Source organism: Ornithodoros turicata, chromosome 2 (genome assembly GCF_037126465.1).
Source record: "Ornithodoros turicata isolate Travis chromosome 2, ASM3712646v1, whole genome shotgun sequence".
Taxonomy (NCBI): Eukaryota; Metazoa; Arthropoda; class Arachnida; order Ixodida; family Argasidae; genus Ornithodoros; species Ornithodoros turicata.
In genome coordinates this window covers 84,675,911-84,698,461 of record NC_088202.1, presented here as the reverse complement: position 1 = coordinate 84,698,461, position 22,551 = coordinate 84,675,911, and the positions used below count along the sequence as shown (strand labels likewise).

The 22,551-nt window shown below is 43.4% G+C and overlaps 1 protein-coding gene across 3 annotated transcripts in view; it reads right to left on the bottom strand.

Moving 5' to 3' along the window:
* The window catches only part of LOC135385640 (protein turtle-like), a 78,398-nt gene that overhangs the window by 4,433 nt on the left and 51,414 nt on the right, over positions 1–22,551 (bottom strand). The window contains exons 12-15 of one of the 3 annotated variants that reach the window (XM_064615086.1): positions 19,868–20,083; positions 18,783–18,884; positions 15,410–15,571; positions 13,671–13,752 (exon numbers count right to left, since the gene is read on the bottom strand). In XM_064615086.1, the coding sequence (XP_064471156.1) occupies positions 13,671–13,752; positions 15,410–15,571; positions 18,783–18,884; positions 19,868–20,083 (562 nt within the window). The remainder of the gene's footprint in view (positions 1–13,670; positions 13,753–15,409; positions 15,572–18,782; positions 18,885–19,867; positions 20,084–22,551) is intronic. The other 2 variants (XM_064615088.1, XM_064615087.1) reach the window with 2 other exon arrangements.

Genomic DNA, 22,551 nt, shown 5'->3' with positions numbered 1-22,551 from the left:
CTGCATTGAATCTTTGAGCCACAACTAACAATTCTTACATTACTCCTTTTCCCGAGACCAAAGAAAAGCTGTAGGAAATGTGTTTCAACAAGGGTATATTTCAAACCAGTACACCAGACAAAATAAGAGAGGAAAACGGAAAGTGAATGCTTAAAAACCAGAGTGACAGTTGCTCAATCACATGCATACTTGTGAAACATGCCATGATGAATCACAAAATGCTGACGTCCAAGTATAAACTAAAGATTTGAGTGGCACAATATGCTACAAGTCTTTCCCTTATCTCAACAAGTGTCACTGAACGAAGGACTGTAAGGCAAGGAACAGCAACGCAACAACTCTTCAAGCTATATCTGCATGTTGTGCGCATGATGTCACGTCCGAAAGGACGAAAATTATTGGGAGGGTGGTGCAAATTGTACCCCGCTGCCTGTTGTTGCGCCACTGATGGTGTTGGAGCCCATGCGAAGTCCCGAGCAAAATGCCGCCAGTCAAGGCAGGCAGACTGCGCGGATACCCACTTTATCTGACCATGCTAAACCCGCCATGAAACAATCAAGCATGGAGACAGGCAAGGAAGTGCTGACCTGCCAACAGGTGGTGACCCTCAGAAGGAGACTGAAAAGCAGAGGAAATTGAATGGCCATGAAACCACTTTCCCATCCACGATGCCTGCCTTCAACATTGAAGCCAACCTTTTGTTGTATTTCCTCGCATATTTTTATGTTGCTCTACAAGTAAAATCCCGATGATATGATTTCAGACAAATAGAACCAGGAAAAGGTGCGGTGTAGATCGTGTGATGATGTTCTTTTGTTATTATGAGTACCAGCTGGGGCACAGTATTTTTATTGCATTATATGATGATCCAGTACAAATGATATCCTGGACTATACCGGGTGCGTCACGTAAGACTGACCAGAATTTTTATAAAAAAGCTATGAGAGCAGCATAAATGTTGTTTTTGCAGTTGAGTTCTACGGCCAGGCGGACATCCTCTGGAAGAGAGTACGTAACTACCAGATGACCAATTACCTGAAATTCATTAATTAAAATTTTAATTAGGGAATTCCGGGCTTAAGTGAGATAGCAGATTGAGAGACTATCCTCGTTGAACACCATTCCACGTTTAAAAATTCCTGAAACACGCATGTGCGCTAAAATATTCATCCCCAAATTTTGGTATGCAAATGAGCCAAAACCGAAAAAGCGCGCCTGAGGAGCGAATTACCCATGCCGACGGAGGCTTATCTGGGTCGGAAAGCGGTTTATCCGGCCAGCTGAGCGGCACCTGCTCCAATTATCTCCACCGCTCCAAATCACGTGGCCCTCTGACGTGAAATGAGCGCTGTACTCCCCGCGTTCCCGGTCGCTGCGGTTTCGGTTTCGGCTCCGGCTCATTTGCATGTCAAAGTTCGGGGATGGATATTTTAATGCACATGCAGGTTTCAGGATTTGTTAAACATGAAATGGCTTGCAACTAGGATAGTCTCTCAGTCTGCCATCTCGCTTTTGCCCGAAATCTTCTAATGAAAAAGTTAATTGACGAATTTTAGGTTATTAGTCATCTTGTAGTTACACGTTTTCTTCGAGAGGATGTTCGCCTGGCTGTAGAACACAACTGAAAAAGCAACATCTATGCTGCTTTCATAGGTTTTTTATAAAAATTCTGGTGAGTCTTACATGACGCACCCTGTACATGATTTGGGAAATATGTTTGTTTAGATTTTTATGAGAACTATGATTTTCTAGTTCCTTCTCGATGCTGTGGGATATCAAAATTCGTTTGTTTGTTTTTTATTCAAACATTTGACCCATTCAAGTATAGTGTGTCAAAGCAGTGACTCGCACTTTGTGCGACTCTGATGTAATGGCATGTTCTTTCCTTATTTAGCAGGCCTCATTTTCAGATAAGGAATTACAGCTTAGTGCTTGAATGTATTGTCTTTTGTTTCACACAAGCTCATATAGGCAACAGCCCTTGGAGATCACTGGCTTGCTTTGTGGTTCAGGGTGCTCTTCAGCCTGCATCACGTGAAACATAAGAGGACCGTCCTTATCCCTGTGGACTGTGTCCGCAGAGCTCATCGTGAGGCAGCATGTAACTGTGATGAGGTCATGATGTAACCAGTGGTTTATCCAGAATCACAAGCACAAAGTGGTGTTGATCTTTTTTTTTTTTTTTTTTTTGCGGGTGGTGGTGGGGGGTTATTTATTAGAGTCACATTGTAACAGCTTCACGTATCATTGCTGACATGCATCTGAAGCTGACACAGATTTGGGGGAGCAGTTAGCGTGGTGTAGGGGGTGTCTGGATAAATCACCGGATGTAATCATGAAACTAATTCCATTTTTTGGTTGTTCAGCTTTAACCGCACTGAAACCCATACATCATGCCTCACAAAACAATCTGCACAATATCCTGACCAATGTTATGTAAGGCAACTCTGCTGTATTGCACTTTGATTATATCGCATTTCAGATTTCATTGCGTGCTGATGCAAATTGGCAGGGCAGATCATTGGCACAGCTCAAGTAAATCACTCAAACCTCAATCTCGTGCCTTGCCAGACCCCCCTAATGGTCACGGTCCGCAGAGAAGTGCTTGAAGGCAATTTTGAAAGTAATTTCTTATGATCCCCCAGATGCCTTTCTTGCCTAACAGCTGCAAAGAGCAGCATAGATGTCACTGTAGACAGCTCATATAGCAACAAGGTTGGACTTAAGTTGGAGAACTAAAGCCGTTTGTTTTTATCAGGGGGTTTATAGTTCTGCTGCCAAGTGCTACAACCATTCTAAATGAAGCCCAATAGCTTTACTGTGTAACCAGAATGCACGTTTACTGTGGTTGACATAGGAAATTCCTCATGGTAACAAACTAATTCACGTTATACAACTCTATTATGCAGCAGTTCAATGTTGTTGTTGTTTCTAGCTGTGCACCTGTTGTGGTGTTGCACCTTATCACAATGCAATGCTGTTAGCCTAGTCTGTGTTTGGCTGCACTATTACATATTTGGAGAGAAATATTGTGATGGGTTTGACTTCACGTTCTTTCAAAAATCATGTCATCAGGATTTTACTGCAGTAACCATCAAACAGTACTGTGTGTCTCAGATTCATGTCATGTTTTACACTGTAAAGGAAGTTCAATGTTGCTTTTTTGTGGTCCTGGTACTTTCATCATTGGCTGAGGAATTTCAGGAAGTTTAACCCCAGTTTAGGAAGGCTACTTCTCTTCATGGTGTTATGATCAGGTTGTGATTAGATTAATCAATTTCAAATGCATTGCAGGTTGTATGTGACAAAGTATACTGAATTTGAATAAGAAAAGGGATAATTTGAAATTTAAAATGTAATCTAAATGGCAAATATCACAGAACTGCAAAAGGTCTGCCAACGTCAAGGAAATTTTAAATGTCTTTCTTTTTATAGTTATGAGTGCTTTTGGAGTTATAAGGTTCTCCATTTGGTGCACATACATCTATTAGAAAAGATGCAGAAATCATTTCCACGTCATAGCAATTAACACCTTATTCATCTAGAGTTATACGACTCCAAGAGGCAAAAGCTAGAGGCGCTGCACCCCTAAGTGCTAACATGCTGGATGTGCGTATAGTTGAACAAGCATGTAAACTTTAGGCAATTATGTCACTATGAGGAAAATAGGCCACAATAAAACAAGGTACAAATTTAATATAGCAAGCATACAGCTGTGAACAATAATCTGTAGGAAATGAAAACGATATGAATGATATATGAACCTGTCTAGTTGTCTGAACGCACAACACCTTGCAGAACCTCGTCCAATTCAAGTGCCAATGCCTAGCCTGTCACGTCCACATACCTCTGCTTTTCTAGTCTTTCCTACAATACAGTACAGTACTTTTCTGAAATTTAGTGATGAATTCTATTCTCAAGAAAGATCCTACTGTGAAGGTGTGCTCATTCTACTACTACTATGGGTCAGTGCAGAAAGGACAGTTATGTCACCTTTTTTCCTCCGTTGGTGGCAAGGGCGCCAGTTAAGAACAAAAGGGAAAGAGAAAGAGAGCTTTCGTTAGTCATCACAGACATTTATCAAAACTGGTAATACTTTTGACTTTCATTCCAAGTGACACACTTCATCAACTACATGTAAGAGAACCACTTTTTGGATTAGATGGATTTTAAACCTTGCGAATCGGATAGCATACAGTACAAGCTCCATGATACTTTGCCACTTGGTATCATTTGTCAGTTGATATGACTTCTCTCTGTGGATCCCAACGGGTTGCCTAAGAAATTATGCAACATTTGCCTATACTTGGCCTGCTTTTTATCTATCGTTTACCAGCTCAAAAGCTAATAAACTGCCAGCAGCAGTGACGCTCTTGACCAAGATACTCTCCTGCTTCAAAATATCTCGTAAACACAGCACACGACCAACACATAAAAATAGATCTGATATCTATTTCTCTTGTGCACATAGTAGATGTACTTTGAATCCTAGTGAAATGTGTCAAGGTAGCATACTGCCTCCTTAATTGTTAAAGGACAACGGAAACGAAATTTGTCCATTGCAAAAAGGGGACCGAACAAGGTGTAAATATTATGTAAAATTATGGTGCCACTAGTATTTTGCAAGTACGCTGTGCGGATGGCCATATTTCTGACGATTACGAGAGCGCTGGGCCGCCCACTCGACACAATCGCCCATGGAGCGCGCCAAGCATTGCGGGAAAATCTGAGGAGCGCGTGACGTCAAATATCTCTCGCGCTCCATGTGCGGCTGCACGGTACAAACACGGCGAATTCTGAATAACGCCTGAAGATGTTTGATTCGGAGATCTCGTGGATGTCTGAAGACAATATATTCTATGAGAGATGGATTCGTATAAGCTTCTTCGTCTTCGTTCTTTCCCCGTAGCAGGAATTAGACGTACGCCGAAACACCAAATGAAATGAAGCGAAATGAAAGTCAGGAACTCCAACAGGAGAGCCAACGTGCGTCACTTCCGTGGTCTGCTACGGCGGCGCGGCGACGCTCACCAGGGGCTCAGAGTGCTCCACGGCCGAATTTTATATCACGATTGTGGCGGCGTTTCAACTAATATACGCAAATCTAAGTCGAATTCCGGATTGTTTTGGTACACATCGCAATATGAGGCAAATAGCTGTGCAGCCTATTTTCGTTTCCGTCGTCCTTTAAAGGTGATAATGAGACACTGACATCGTTCTGATGACAAACCTTACCTATTACGTAGGCCTCACAACTCTAACACACTATGGATTAGGAACTGACACCATTCTAAGGGCTAGCCTTATCTATCACACAGGCTTCTCAATGTTCTATTCTAATATTTTATGTAACATGTACAGGTGCTGCTCTGAAACATTCATTCCTGCCAAACTGGTCATTCATACTGATGATGATACACTGCGAATGTGGGCAGGAACAGAAGGCCGTGGAGCACAATATCACATGAAGGACACAACATGATTTGTATTTCAAGAGTGTTCAACGGGTCGTGAACGCACGCGGAAGGTGGTCAAAGTGAGTTCCAGGCTCAGTGGAAAGTTTATGTAGGAAGTGTGGTATGTATCACGCACTACATCAAATTGTTGATGCTTTTGCTATGACGGATGAATGTACACGAATTAGTCGCAGCAGCACAGCCAAGCCAGTTATGGATGTTGACCATTTTGGAGAAGTTGTAGAGTTGATTGATGCCTATGAACCTCCAGTCAAGGAGAATATAGTCAACACCCATTTATCTGGCACTGACGGTTTCCAGCAAAAATGTCCGGATAGCGGAGGATCCGGATAAACAAACTCGAGAGCAGACCAGCCATCAGTTGTCAACAAAGCCTGCGTTTATTTCGGAGGGCATGAGAAACTGTCTATCGTCATCTGCGTTGTCATTTGTCGTCTGCCATTATGTATCCACATGGTATCCGGTTACACATTTTTGTGGCGAGAGGCAACATTTTGTGAACCTACAGAGCGGAAGACTTTTTGATAAAGATGGTAGTACCATCTTCGTTCAACAGTTGCAAAGCAAAGTACTGTACAGCAAGGGGGGACGTTTGACTTTTTTCGGTTTCCGTGCAAACGACTGAATCCACAGCAGAAGTAGTAGTCCAGTATTTGCTCGCTGCTCGGGCACAGAACACCGGTAATAACCTTGTTCCAGCCTGTGATGACAGATGAGTACACCCCCCAGGTAGAATGTTGCATCAGGATGCTCCATGAACTTCAGGTTATGTCTAAGTAACCCTTTATGACTAACTGAGACAGCACGCACATGGTTTTAGTACACACCATGGTTGACAACAATATTACTTCACCAGTTAGCCACACTGTGGCCCTAGCTCTTTCTGAAATGGCGGACTGGAATGAGATGAGTGTGATATGAGTTCACTTGGTATGAGTGAGAATAGAGATAGGGTGCAGGCAAGCTGGTACTTCATCAAGATAAGCAATGCTTCCTTCTTTCCTCTTGCTTCTCTCTGCCGGTTTTTGGCAGTATAAGTTGGTTGGCATGGAGGAAGGACACACAGAAGCGGCCCTTCCGACCGTTTTCCATTGGAACTCGTGCAAGCCTTCACGTTGCATTCTGAGATGCTCCTTGTCTACCGTCTCCACTTCGCCGTTCCAAGCACCATCCTCCATTTTGGAGAAATTTTGGTGTCACGGCGGCTCCCATGGAAAATGGCAACCAATGAAATGCGCCCAAGTTTGATTGATAGGTCGAGGTCGAGCCTCTTTTTTTTAGGCTCCTCCTGATGGCCAGACTCTCTCCATGCAGATCTCAGCGCCCACAAGTGGGCGCAAAATCCGCCGTTTTGATCTTTTGATCACCAGTGCTATCCGTTTCAATCCAAATCACTCTAGTTTCTCCAAAATGGTGGCACCCAGTAAATAAGGGTGAGATGTAAGTACTGGATGGCCTGTAATAATAGGGAACTGTATTTCGACCTGTGATTGGCTAGATACTTCAAAAAGTGGGTGGAGCCTCACGTATATGCGGGTCCCATTAATGGCCAGACTCCCCCTTGAATACACGGCACTGATCTGTTCGAAACGGCCGCTCCTCTGTTTCCTTCCTCCATGTTGGTTGGCAATAATAAATTTCTTTGCTGTGTCTGAGGATCTGTGTGTGTGTTGTCCCTTTTTTGTCCGTGCCTCTGTTTTCCTACATGTCACTCGGTATGAGATGTCTTGGTATGAGTTGTCCTAGTATGAGTTGTCCCATTATGAGTTGTCTTGGTATGAGTTCTCCAGGTATGAGCTGAGGCTGAGCCCCGAATGACCTACTCTTACGGCGTCAAATAACTGGACTGCTCAATGTGTGGCCCATGAATAAAATGGAAAGGGGGGAAAGGAAAACTTCTCAAAGTTGTCTACCCCGCTTGACGAAATGGAGGATGCGCATAGTATGTGACTCAATGCTAGATAAGTGAAGGCAGTTCTTGAGTATTTTCCCTCGTTGGTTCCTGGAAATTTTTGCCTCTATCTGGAAACTGGAGCCGGGATAAATTGAAGCAAATTGCATGAACAGAAGTATGTACTGTGTCCCTGAAGTAAGGTATGGATGTTCCTTGTGTGGATAATGCAGGCACTGGATAAGTGAAGCCCAGATAACCAAGGGTCTACTGTAGTTTCTGGGCACAGAAGGAGTGGTTTAACGTCCCTTCAACTCCCACCCTGAATATGCCAATCAATAGGGCATAGCAATGAAGCGCATAATATATGAATAAATGACAGAAGGGGTGATGAATTTAACAATCAGGCAAGACGAGAACAGCACCAAGACGTTTTTCTTATCCCTAGAGCCGAATGTAGCTGCCACCATGTACCCTTTTAATACACACCATATACTGTCTCATACATTGTCCAGAATCGTGCATTGACATTTTCTTAATGTGCACAGGGACTAGATTGTGTGGCTATAACAATCATGCATGTGTTACTGCTACTATGTCCGCTCTGAATGTTTTAAGGTTTACTGGTGTTTAAAAATTTGATGCCACCACGAGGTGCACATATGAGCCAGTTCGTCAAGACAAACGTGCTAGTCATATAGTCATCGGGCATCACCAGAAAAAGCCAAAGGAAAATGGACATCTCAAGCGACACGAAGCAAGAGGAGTCTGAAAGCCCACGACACGGCACGAAGGACAATGAAGGCAAGACCAAGCCCCAAACGACTATGTCCCAGGCCACAGCTTCATGCACCATCACCTCAACAAGGAATGTACATGGACTCCGACATTGCCAGTATGCTAGCCACCACAATGTCAATGATAGCGCACATTCTCGAAAGACAGGCTGGGCCCCTCCACGTGATGACAGGACCCGACTTGACGTCGACATTACCCACGTACGATGGAACGGACAACAACCTACAAGAGTGGATTGCGGCGGTGGAATCCATGCGCGACTTATCATCATGAAGTGAGGCCGCAACATTGAGTGCTGCAATTGAACGACTCCGAGGACGCGCACTGGAGTGGCAGAAGACAGACGGCATTGCTCACAAAAAGTGGGACGAATGGGTGGCAGCCCTGGAGAACGAACTTGACAGGCCTCTCCTATTCTGTCAGTGGATTGCACAAGTTAACAATAGAAGACGGCAGCCGTATGAATCAATAGTGCACTACATGTACTCGCGTTTGGAACTTATCCGAAAAGGGCACTACGATCTGTCCAACGAAGACATCGTCGACTGGCTAATGCAAGGTGTGTCAAATGCAGCAGAGAAACCGATTCTTGCCGCCTACTACGATCTACGCCAAGGAACTTTAAGTGAGTTCCTGCAGTATGCAAGCCAGATCGAGAGACAAGGGCAGTACAACCGAGGTCACAACAACAGCACTGCCGTGCAAAACGGGGCACTCCGATGCCAGCAACGAACACAAGAAACGCCAAATACGGTATTGAGCCACCAAAGCCCACCAGCACCGCAAGTTCCCGAGACACCTGTCAAACTTGGGGAAAATACCATCAGACATATGCGCAAGATGTCTCAAGACTGGCCACCGAGCCCGACAGTGTGACCAGCCAGACACATGAACGCCAGAACAAAAGGCCGTGGCAACAAGACGATGGCAACAACGCACCGATCGCACCACACCCCAGAAAAATATCACCTCAGAGAAGCATGTTAACAACGATGTAGCTGCATGCCCAAGCAGTAAACAGAACGTCATTGCCCTGCCAGCAACAGTCAATGGCATTGCAACAGAAACGATGTGGGACACAGGCTCCGCTACAACTCTCCTATCCGAAGACTTCGCCTCTTGCCACAACATCCACATCGTCCTGGATAATGAAACTGTGCTGCGAGGACCATTCGGAAACACGAGCCAGCCACTAGGAGTCACTCAAGCGCTCGTTTCAATAGGATGCGCTACAGCCACTGTCCAAGCTTGTGTGAGCCGGGAAATACCGCACTCAGTAATCATCGGACTCGATTGGAGAAAGGCAATCCCCTTCTACTACGCTGAACGCTGCAACGAGAACAGCTTCAGTGTTGAATGGATACCAAAGGCAAACTTCACAAAAAAAGAGTCAGTGGCACTGGCAGTTGTACATACAAATCTGATCAAGTCTTCAAAAGACCACCAGGAGTACCCACAATAAACGATGAGACTGTGCCCCATATGTATATGTCATGAGGAACAGTATCCATGTCACCTGGCAGCATCAAACTCGAGCAAGACTCTCGACAACTTCCGACACCAAATGAGGCTGAACACCTTGTGACGCATCTCAACAATGCCTCCAATGCTACAACTGAGCAGTTTGAAGCTATGAAAGACATGCTCAGAAGAAACTCATCAGTCTTCACGAAACCTGACGACAATTTGGGTCAATGCCCCACGGTTCAACACGAAATTGAGCTAAACGACGACAAGCCAGTACGAATGCAACAATACCAGCACAACAGAAACCAACAGACAATTCATCGAGAAGGAAATCAATGACTGGTTGCACAGAGGAACCATCCGTCACTCAACATCGAGTTACGCCTCACCGGTGATCGTTGTAGATCAACCACATCATGACTCCACACCAAAGAGACTCTATATCGACTATAGATTTCTGAATGCCAAGACCGTTCAACGAGCATACCCCATGCCACGAATAGACTCCATCCTGAGAAAGACAGCTGGAGCACAGTTCTTCAGCAAGCTTGACATCAAAAAGGCATTCCTTAATATACCTATCAAAGAGACCGACATTCACAAAGCTGCATTTGTGACAGAAAGCAGACACTATGAACCACTACGAATGCCTTTTGGGCTAACGACACCACCTGCCACCATGCTAAACATAATGAATGAGGGACTACGAGAACTCGTCGAAACCGGGCACGTTGCTGTCTATATGGACAACGTGTGTATTTTCACCAGCAACACCAGTGACCATGTCAAATTACTTGACCGCACGTTCAAGAGCATCCTCAATATTGGACTGCGCATCGACATCAACAAATGCATATTTATGTCAAAGAGCATACCCTTTTTGGGACTGATTCTGTCACAAAACGGTATTGCCATCGACCCAGCACGAACAGCAGCCGTGAACAACTATGATGTACCACGAACCAAGAAGGACCTGCGCTCATTCCTTGGGTTTGTGTCGCACTACAGGAAGTACATCAAGGGATTTGCCAGGATCACTAAACCCCTAACCGATTTGACAAAAAACGACACACCACTGACATGGAATCCCGAGTGCAAAACAGCAGTGGACACGCTTAAGGAAAAATTAACGGAAGCACCTATACTAGCCAACTTTAGGCCAGACTTGCCAACAAAGGTGTACGTGGACGCATTGCGGGCAGCATTTGGAGTAGTCCTAACTCAATTCCACGGAACTGACGAAAGAGTCGTTGAGTATGCAAGTAAGAAGGTACCTCAAGCCGACCAGCATAAACATTCAACAGAACTTGAAGCAATAGCAGTTCACTGGGCCATCACAGAGCGATTCCACCATTATCTACAAGGCCTCCCTGCTTTCAACATCTTCACAGACAACTGGGCAGTCCACAACATAATGTCCAAAAAGGATCCGAACAGACGATTCGCTCGCATAATGCTAGACCTTTCGACATACAACTTCACACTTCGACACATGCCTGGGAAAAATAATGTAATGGCCGACGGTCTTTCACGCGTCCCTACCAAAGTCCAACATGTGTGTGTGATACGAGCTGAAGACTCTCGCATCAACATAGCACAGCGAAATGACAAAGATCTGAAACAGATCATGACTGCGCTCGAAGAAGACGAAAAGAGCCACAAGGACTACAAGCTTAGACCATTAGGCAATCGCAATAGACCACGTGGGACCGATCAACTCCAATGATGAAAATAAGTATTTTATCGCCGCAGTAGACCTGGCAACGAGATTTATAATCACAAGGGCCGTCAGAGACAAGTCCACAGAACACTTGTTACGATTCATCGAGGACAACATCCTGCAGGCTTTTGGAACACCAGAAGTGATCATCAGTGATAACGACAAGGTACTAACATCACGAGCAGCGCAAGAATACTTTGAGGACCGACACATCAGACGAGTACTGACAGTCCCGTATGCACCAGAGACCAATGGACTCGTGGAACGTGCCAATAGCAAAATTTTGCACATTCTACGAAAGAACGTCAATGGAGACATCCACAATTGGAGCGACTACCTGCTAAGAACAACGTTCCAAGTGAACAACCTACTGCACACAGGCCTCCAGGTCACTCCATTTGAAATTTTCTTCAACTTCTCTCCTAGATACCCCATCGACAACGAGCTCGAAACCGATGCAGAAGCCCGCGATGAAAATATCCCAGAGAAGAGAGAAGCAGCACGCGCAAGCCTCACAGAGTACCTAGCCCAAATGAAGAAATCTGTCGACCGAAGGCACCGTGAGCCAACTTTTGCACTTGGTGACAATGTTTTGTACCGTACGCACATTCGGGAAGGCAAACTTTCGCCTGCCTTTGACGGACCCTACAAGATAACCAAAATCAACCACGGCGCATACGAGGTAGAAAAGATGACGCCGGAGGGTCCAAAGCAAAAGAGACTGGCAATATCTACACAAATGATGTCATCATCGAACCAACCAATCCTGGACGCTGGCACCAACACCGAGGAAATCCTTAACACAGCACGACCGAGACGTGCCCGGCGACCCCCACGCTAGATGGCAGACTATTTGGTCGATGATTGCGAGGACGCAATCTCGCACGGCGGGACGTGTTAGCCGGCGCTGGGTGCGGGTCGGGAGAAAGGGAGGAGAAGCGCCATCGACGAAGAGATCGTCATGATCATATGACATCACCAAGAAGATGGGAGGCAGCATGCATGAAACGTTCACCTATTGTAATCCAGTTTAATCTGTTAATAAATCGTTTTCGAGATGACGTTCAACTAACGACGACTTAACAAAGCACTGGAATAGTGCACTTTTTGTAGGGGACTAGTGCTGTGTCTTCGGGACTTTGCGGTGCCATTATTACGGTCACTGTGAACGTTATAAAGTCTGCTACTATTTACCACTTTGGTATGAGTAGTAAAATATTAGACAGTTAATATATTTTGCAAGGATGGTTGCAATGTATGTTCCTACCACAACTAGAGCTGTCAGAGCCAGTCCGCATACTAAAAGTTCGCTTTCAAACACCGTCAAGTTGCATTTGTCGTCATCCTAGGCTAAGATTTGATAAGGCAACTCCAGGTCCAGCCAGGTAAAATAAATTCCCTATGCCTCCCATATGCTTTCAATGCTTCGCTTTATGCCACATGTGACGTGTCGCATGAGCATCAGTCGTGCAGGATTGCAAACTTAAATGCCTAGTGCTTGATGTTGAACGTGTCACAGTCACCTGTGCCTATCATTGCAAAATGCAGACATAAGTGGCACACTAGTCTCCATTGGCCGCAGTGGCTTTCTTGGTAACATGTCTGCTTAGGGATCACAAGGATGCGAGCTCAAGCCCGGCCCAACTTGTTAGCACGGTACTATATAGTCACCATTACAACGTATGCTTTCATAACCTTTTGTGCCACTTTTTTTTTTTAATTTTAAAATGTGCCTTTGCTTACTATTATGGATAAGTAAACTTTTTACTCATAATATTTACTATATATAGCCAGCACTGTGACTTATTAGCTAGTCTCTATCACACTTTGGGCTGTGAGTAACAGAGACTGTATGGCTCTTATTTCCTGTGCGAATAGGGCCCGCTTCCGTGAACATTCAAGGGATCAGTGTTTCAGTGTTGCGGACCGTAGCAGCGTGCCTAAAGCGCCACCAAAGCTACTGAGGACACCATTGAGGAATCTCTTCAACATTCGTGCAAGCAGACCATGACAATATACGTAGATGTCTATGCTTCGCTTTGGTACATAATTTTTCTAAACTTTGTAATCCTTGTTGGAATTATACGTAAACTTTCACAGCGCTAGTGTCATGCTACAGGTGTAGGTCGACACATTAGAAAAAAGTAATGTTATGCAGGGCAGCACTAGTACTGGCTCCACAGTAAAAAACATGCAGTGCTATCTCATCTCAACAAATGAAAGCAAAGAAAAAGAGAAACACAGATAAGGAGCTGAAATGCAAAGCACAATGCTGAAACACACATAGCATGAACACAGAACGCAATAGAGTACTTACTTCTTCAGCGACACTGGGCTGCCTCCATGAGAATGGCCACCATTTCTTGCATCCGCAACGGGACATGTGACCATCATATAGGCTGCAACAAACAATACGTGCATATATGCATACATATATCGATCTGTTCAAATAACTCACTAAACAAAAACATGCAGAAAGCATGAGGATACCCTTGTTTTCTTTTTCAAATATTTGCTTTGAACACTAAAATACCTCATACGTGTTTGTACTCACATTTTAGCATACCATTTTCTTTTCCTTGTTACTGGTATAATTTGCTATGAATCTGAGAGTACAATGTCACCTATCAGCAGCATTTTCTTCTTTTTAAGATCAATATAACCTCAACAGTTATTATGCCCAATCCCCATATTTATTTCCAATGCCACTGCACCATGTACCTTATTTCTATGTCGCCTACCACATGGCAGTGGAGGTCTAATCATGATATTCTAAGGAGGGACGGTGCCTCTAGGAGAGTCTTTCTCTCTCTCGTTGCTGCACACGGTACCACATAGCAACAATAGTTAGGTAAACAGTCTGCATTGCTGCCAGCTATTCTACTGAACAGAGAAGGCATCCTATATTCTGCTACCCCTCTTCTATGAAACATAGTGATCATACCTTTGCAAGCATTGGCATATAATTGTTCGACTTTCCTGTGACTAATATGCTACAGCACAATGTGAGGAAGATGGAAAGGAAGAATAGACACCACCACATCATTCTCCTCACCAGTGTCATTTGCACTCATGCGCCGATGGTAAACAGTCGGCGAATGACCTCGGACTGTTAACTTTGAATAAATAGAGTTGTGCAGTCATGGGTGAGTTACTAAAAAAAGGTAACTAAGTTCCAGTTACAGTTAGCCTCCAAGAATAGTACCTGAGTTACAGTTACAATTACCCTTCTCGAAATTTAACTATAGTTACAGCTACGTTTACCACTCTAAAGTATCTCAGCTGCTTTACAATTACCATTTCAGAAGAAAAAAAGCAAAATATATGTAACTCTTAAAAAAATCGGTTTTAGTAGTTGTACTGTCCTAGCATAGTTGTACCATGCTGCAAACAGAGGATTCCCCAAGGACCCTAACAGTGTGACGGGAGCTAGCCTAAGGCCATCCTGGCTTTGTATGAGGTGACAAAATTCATGGAATTTCTGGTTGGAAAAATTGGCAGGGTGTTTGAATTGTCGACAAAATAATGTTAAGGAACTGACATTTGGAAAATATTGCAATACTGAAGTAACTTAGGTATAGTTACATTTTACAGTTAAAAGAGCGGCAACTATGTAGTCGCATACACTGCATCATCGCAATACACTGTCTGAAGCAGCTGTAGTCGAGCAAAGTCAAGCTATGACATGTATCTCGGAAATAGTCATGAAATGTCATAGTGACAAACAGTAGTCATAAATGCAGAATATTCCAGATAGCAATAGTTATAATAAGAATACTACAAATTTTTGCAAATTTCAGTTTGACATACTGCATTATGAATATTGTTGCTTAGATGAAATTGGATAGTGCTTGGATTAAACTGAGTGACCAATGGATTAACATGAACGAGAAAACCTGTAGTTGCAGTCACAAGCAAATTTTGTAGAAAGGTGACTAGTTACCACAAAAAGTAACAAGTCACAGTTACAAGTAGCTTGTAACTTAGTTACTAGCCAAGACTGAAATCATGTAATGCATCATGCCAAAAATAGAAAAGAGAAATAAAAGCACCCACCTTTCTCTGCTTTCCTCCTTTTTCGCTTATTGCATATCTTGACGGCACACACAGAGAGGATGATGGCCACAATGAAGAAGAGCACTCCCCCCACCACACCTGAGATGATGGCTTGGTCTCGTTTGTACTTGGGGCCCCGCTCTGAAACGCAGCAACCTGCTCCTACAAACCACACTAACACTCACACACTCTCAAGGGTTTGCATACTGTACACAGGAACATTAGACGGTGCCACACGATATGACTCTGGAAAAGCAATGAATAAGAGGGGTGGGGTAGCAGGGACTAGATACTGCAAATCCCTTATTTTTTGCGCCCCCCAAATTTTCAAGAAAGTTGAGGGCATGCAAAAATCTTGAGCAAAAATTGACACTTCCAAAACAGTGGTATGATCCGAAACTTTATTTCCACCCTTTGTTGCTAGTAAGCATTTAAACGGTTTCACAGCACAAGCGTGCGCAATACTGCCTTAACTATATGATACTTATTTATTAATTTGTTTATTTATTTACATATACTGCAGTCTCAATGGAGACTATTGCAGGAGTGCCTGAAAGAACTGGTTAGAAGGTAGCTTGCGGGCAGAACCTTCAAGAGCATACCAATCGTCAACACATCTCGGAAAAAAGCTAAACTTAAAGCTATCAACTCTATAGCAAAATGGAACAATATTTAACACATGCGCACTTCTTAGAGAGGAAGGACCAGCAAAGGTGAGATAATGATCAGTCGGTATTCTTACGTTCTGATTTACAATAGCGTGAAATGTGCTCATACAAATCGCACGGAATCTAGTCTCGAGTGGACTTAGAGAAAGCCCCAGAAGTGCAGCACTGGGTGAGAACATGGGATGATACTTAAATAAAGCGCACGGCCTTCTTCTGGACAGATTCCAGTTTTATAATGTATGTAATGTTTTATGTATCATAGCAACAGAAGAATTAAGGTATATATGTGAGGCAACCAACCAAACCACAAACTTTAGCACCCAGATTTCACGAAAATTAGTAGCCGTAAATATGTCCTCTGGGCTTGATTCGTGAAAGATTTGTGTCGTGAAATAAAAGGTTTTACAGTAGCTACTAAGCCGTTAGCATGACCAGGTAGCATTGGAAATCTCACTGAAACCTGCCTAACAGTCGTCAAGCTGAAGCACATCAAAAATGAGTGACCATCGTCATGTGTCCCATAGGCAATTAAACTACGACAGACATTTGAAGCACCATACAATGGAAACTTCTAAGCTCATTTCAATGCAATTTTTTTATGCAAATTCAATGGCATAGATAGAAAGAGGGGGGGGGGGGGGGGGTTTAACCCACCTCTGAAATTGTACCTATGGTAGTGCATGTGAAAGTGGGAAAGCGAGGGTGAAATCCTCTTCCTCCACGAAAAGTTTCTGTGTAATGTCTCCTGACATACTTTTCTGGATACGTTACTGCCTGAGTTGACATTTTTATTACTCTTGAAAATCAGAGTTCATGCATACTTCTTTTATTTAAGTTAGATAATTTGCTTGATATATGCATGTTATAGTCCTAATGGCAGCTAGGCATACGGCTAAGGCATAAGGACAATAAAAGATGACACTTCGGAGTCGTATCCAAATCATGAGGACAGAGCTCTTCTTCAGCTCTCATCCATGGTGTCTTTCTTCTGTGGTCGCTTCCAAAGCACAGGCTACTGTCTTCACAGTTGTATTTTTGTTGTCTTCTTTTTTATCTTAGCTGCATCATGGTCCTGTTAGATCCTAACCAAGCTGTCATATTGTGCTCATGTTACACTTAAACTGTCAACTGTTTAAAGCCAAATACAATTACAGCTATTTCCATGAGATCATCAGAGTTATTTTCAATGTGCGCACACTGCACGACAGCATTCACACATTCATGTAACATTCATGAATGTAGCCTGTCTCATCGAGAGCAAACAATGTGGTTGAAAACCGAAAATTACACATGGCCCTGAGACCCTTGAGTAAGTATATATTCCAGTGATATGACTCACAAAAGAATAATTTTGTATCGCCCTGAGATAAGTAACCACACAAATTCAAAATCGAATTTCCAATTTAACTGATAACCAATACTCTAAACATGCTCTTTAAAATAGAGGTCGTTTTACCTAGTAATGTCATAAAAAACTATTTTAAAAATCTGCTTGTTTAAAAGTTATGAGGTCAATGGTATTTATCTTCAGCAGACTTTTCCCATGGCTTACAGCACTCTGACCAATTTTCAATCACAAAAGAATCAATTTTCTGAATTGAACTCTGAAATTTGATATGTCAATGCAGCATTTTTTATTATAAATTTTCTTTTTTTTTTTTTTGTTGTTGCCAGAAACAGAAAGCGCATGTGAGGTTTCCTCTATTCCATTACAAAATACATTTCCTACCAGAATGGTACATAATAGCAGAAAGAAAGTTGTGAGAACTCTGGTTTCAAGACTTGCACCCTCACTATCAAGAAGTATCAGGAGGAGGATGAAGAGGACACAGACCTGCCTCTTCAGATTTTTTTTAGAAGCTTCTTCTCATAATGACAACAAGGTAAAAATGCCACAGTTACTTAAAACCTTAAAACAAGAGTGAGAAGGAAACAGGAAGAAGTGGGTCACCATTTTCTTCCTCCATTCCTTTGTACCACCTCCTTTGTACCTGAAGAAGCGTGGCCCTTCCCGCGAAAGAAACATAGAAAGCTTCAGCGTTGTTTTTTGAATGTTTGTGAAGCCATCCCAGGACAGCACACTTCCCCGGCTACTGTTCCTTACATTAATTTGACACAGCACCTAAGGATGGCCCACAATTCATGTGTCTCGAACAATGGTTTTTGCAAACAACGTAGATTTCAACCACCACGACTTGTCACAGGGTTCTTTAGTTCTTAAAGTGGACAGCCTGTAAACAGCATACGTACACAACGGACAGTATGTAAACAACATTTGCGAAACAAATGCAGGATTCTCATTTGAAGGCATATCACACTCCACATATAAAATACTGATCCACATGACACAACAACCCCTACACCATAGTATATTCCATAGTACCTGCCACTCCCTAGAAAAGCTGGCTGCTGACTATGGCATACGCGCTGCTTACACAATACCGAACAAGTTCTCAAATGTAACTGCGTTTATCTGCCGTACACATCTGCCCATGCAATTGCAGCCTGCCACACAAATCTGTTTGTGAATTGTTCCAAAACGGTTGCATGCTCAATTCCATTAATTAAAATGTCAAACCTTCTACGTTGGCCAAACTAAGATGTGTAATGACCACTAAAGAGAGCACAAGATACATAGTTGTGCGCTTGCAGCTGTATACTTTTTAACCATATAAAACTCCTAAGCTGTAAGAAATGGAACTTACCTGCCAGAACAAGCAAGGACTCGGGGCTCGATTCAAAAGCAGAGGTGATGGAAAATGATGACACCCGAATGTAGAATTTTGTCCCTTCGGGCAGGTCTGTAACTGCACGTCAACAAGCAACGAGTGTCACTAACCTGTTCAAGGCTATCAATCTCTTCAAGTGTGGAACAACTCTTAGCCCAAAAGGAGTCTCCGGCACTCTGCTTGCCAATAGGAGGGGGGCACCAAATTTTGATTTTTTTCTTGCTTTTTAACTGCAATTTACGTCTTTCTGATCATGTGTGTGGCTGACACCTCAGAAATTTCATGTAACGTTTCGGCAAAACGGATAGGTGTAAGGTTAAATTAACTCGTGTGAGTAGTTTATTCCAAAATAATTTATTATTAATTAATCCAGTATTTATTATTTTTAAATCAATTAAAATTAATTAGAAGTCACCAACGCAAACTGTGCACCACAACCTTGTGGACCTCTCCAGCCGAAAGAGAACCCTAAATTTTTTATTCTGCGTCAGCATCGAGCGCATGTTGCCAGCGCATTGCATCATGTGCATGTAGCATAGCAACTGTTGCCATGAGCATTTTACAAACATACATGCAGAGATGGACAGGGGACCACAAGAAGAGATGGGAGACAGGGGTCAACTTCAGGGGATGAATGTGCCAATATGTGTGTGGAAGGTGTGCTAGAAAACCTAGGAAAAAGTCTCACACAGTACAAGCAGTGGTGGGATTCTATATCCACTAGACCATACTGCTGGTACGAAAAATGCAAGTGCTTGCAACAAGTGACCATGTCGAGGATGCTAAAGACATTTTGGGATGCTTTTGTCTGTAAAGAATGCTTTTAAAGGTTCACAGCCTTACAAGTTTTTGCTTCACTCAAAATCATATTCTTCTAGTGTGGTTCAAAGCACCGAAGGGAACAGGCCGCTATTGTAATTCAGTCAGGGTCAAATGTTGTTGTAATTCTGGTCGAGGGGAAACCGAAGGTTTTGGGCTTAAAGTAATTAACCAACACAAGCAGATATCTTCTCACTTTTAAACTTCTAGTTATTGGAGTTGCACACGGTAATGTAACTCACTTGTGTATTCGTTACCCATCATGATGTTGGTGCTCCGTGCCCAAGGCTTGTCGGGTGATCTGTACTCAACACAGTAGAAGGCTATGGGTACTGAGGTGTTTGGGGGTGGTTGCCACGTGACCAGAACCCCCGCTGGAGTCTCCCGTACCGTCACATTTCGTGGAGCTGCTGGCTTGGGGCCTACGGTGGAAGGGGGTGGGACCGTGGTCGGAACATCTGCATTACGTAATGACGCTCTGCTCTGGCACACATCTGTTTGAGCCATTCAGTCACTTTATGAATGAAAAAAAGTAGAAAGCAGCATGCAAAGGCCAGAGTAAAGTTTCATTACTGTAAGTGCCATTCTGCAATGCGTGCATGACGCAATGAGCTATGCCTACGAAAATGTCACGGCTCCTTTAATGTGCCACTACGAACCAAATCTCATGCCTTCAGAATCCTTCCAAATTTATACCATTGGGATGCGAGGTCTTACACTGTGTTCTCTCAAAATATTGCTAGAGGTGAGCGTTGACAGCATCCACATCCGCACTGTACCCGTCCCATACTGTCATCCAAAATTGTCCAATAAAGTGCAGTTAATGGCGCAGCAATGCCAAGGACAACACACTTCAACACCATTTTGGATTCATTGGATCCCCTCAATTATGGGTCCACCTGGAGGACGTCTACAGAGACGGTAATGCTTATTTGCAGATGAAATGCGGATATCCGCGCCCACTGCAGATGTGCACTGTTTTCCACACGGATTTCAAAATGTTGTATTTCTGCCCACAACACCAGGATGTAGCATGGATATACGCAACCGCAACCACGCACACCTCTAAATATTGCTTCCCTATGTGAAGCGGAAGTATCATAAAATTCATTTCTAGTTCTGAGAAGTACGATGTCATGGGGTGTCCAATCTGCCAATGCGTCTGGCAACATTCTCCTCGAAAGTCAATTTCCGTCTCCTCGTCACAGCCGCTGGAAGACCTCCAACGTTCAGTGAAGAGCAGAGTCGCTCACGGTGTTGCCAGGAGCCAGACGCCAACTCTCGATGATGTCCCATACCCATTGAGAAGCCAAATGAGTTTTGCAGCTTCTTTAAAAAATTTGTGGAGGCACGTAATGCTCACTGGCGAGATTTATATTTATTTATTTTGCATAATGAATGTTCGAGCGAGGTTGATACATAATATGAAATAAAATATGGATTTTTTTTTGTCCGTAGTGGCACTTTAAGTAGCAGTGATTTAGCATCCTTCGCAACTTGCACATCTGCACATGTCTGTACAACAAGGTTAAACTTGGTCCTCATGCTTCTTTGCATTTCTTTGCATTTTTTACCCTTGTCGATTTAAATATATGCACTTGTGCACTATCTTATAAACTTGCTTTCATAAATTGCAGGCAAGACATACATTTGAGATACAGATTCACATCAGTGTAGGCAATAGTACCGTTAGGCTGTACATATATCAGAATACCTGAACATTATAAAACTCTGCAGATAATTTCTCTCCCTGCATGCATAATTCTTACCATTAATACCCACTATTCACACAGCTGAACATGTCACTGGTATGTTTTCTTTTCTCTTTTTTATTCTGTGTTAGCAACGCGAAGCAACTGTGGCTATGAGCAACGTACAGATCACTAGCATCTAACTGGAGCTTGTGACCTTTTGCTCCATATTAAAGGACTAGTAAGGGTTTGGTGTACTGTAAGCCACATATGTTAAGATTGAGAAGACAGAAAAATGCAGGCCAGCTGGTGAACCATGATGGAAACGAAAACCTCAAGACACAGGAACACGCAGGGACGACACAACAGATTCGTTAAACATGTTAATATATCTGCAGCAATGCTAGCACAGAGCACAAGTGTGGACAGGCGGAGAAGTTGGTACAGATCGATCATAGTAAAGCAGCAGAAAGAAAACCCAGAAGTAGCTAGCAGTAGCAGTTGTTTGTGTGTGTGCACTGTCTTGTCTGGGTTTTCGTCCTGCTCCTTTACTATGATATGGCTGTAGCACGGAGCACAAGTGCCCCAAAGGAACAACTCACAGGCCACATAAAGGATTCAAGATTCTTCCTGCTTTAGATCAGATGTCTGCTAGATATGCTTTCTTTTGTGCAAGAGATGTTGCTGCATCCAGCCTGCCAGTTCTGCAGCAGCACCTCTAATTTACCTGCTGATAACTTTGCTGCTGCCATCAGAGCAGGAGCACACATCAGCATCAGCATGATTGTCATGAGTTGGTGCCAAGAGACATTGCGGGTATGTCAGTCAGCGGCATCGATATGGGCATCAAGGCGACAGAGAACGAGAAATCTCCTCGTGAAGACATTCTGCGGCAGACGTGAGGGATCTTGGATCGGACAGGCTGCTACCAAAGGACATCTTTAACATCACCCGCTGCAGACCTTTCCTGACCACTTCAACATATTTTCCAGGCATCGTTTAAACCGCTGAGCTCCACCGTTTCAAGTCTTGCTGTTTCCTTCTTGGTTTCTGTGTATCTCCGCAAGGCTCATAGAGTCTGCTTGGCCCAGGTTCATCTCCATTAACATCTTTCACCACTCAGTGATATTAAACCAATTTACGGATTGTTTTTGTGTCGCAATTCCTGGTCGTGTCACGCTAGTACCTTGTCCCAACCTTCAGTGATGGTTGCTTTGACCGACCACCCCATATAA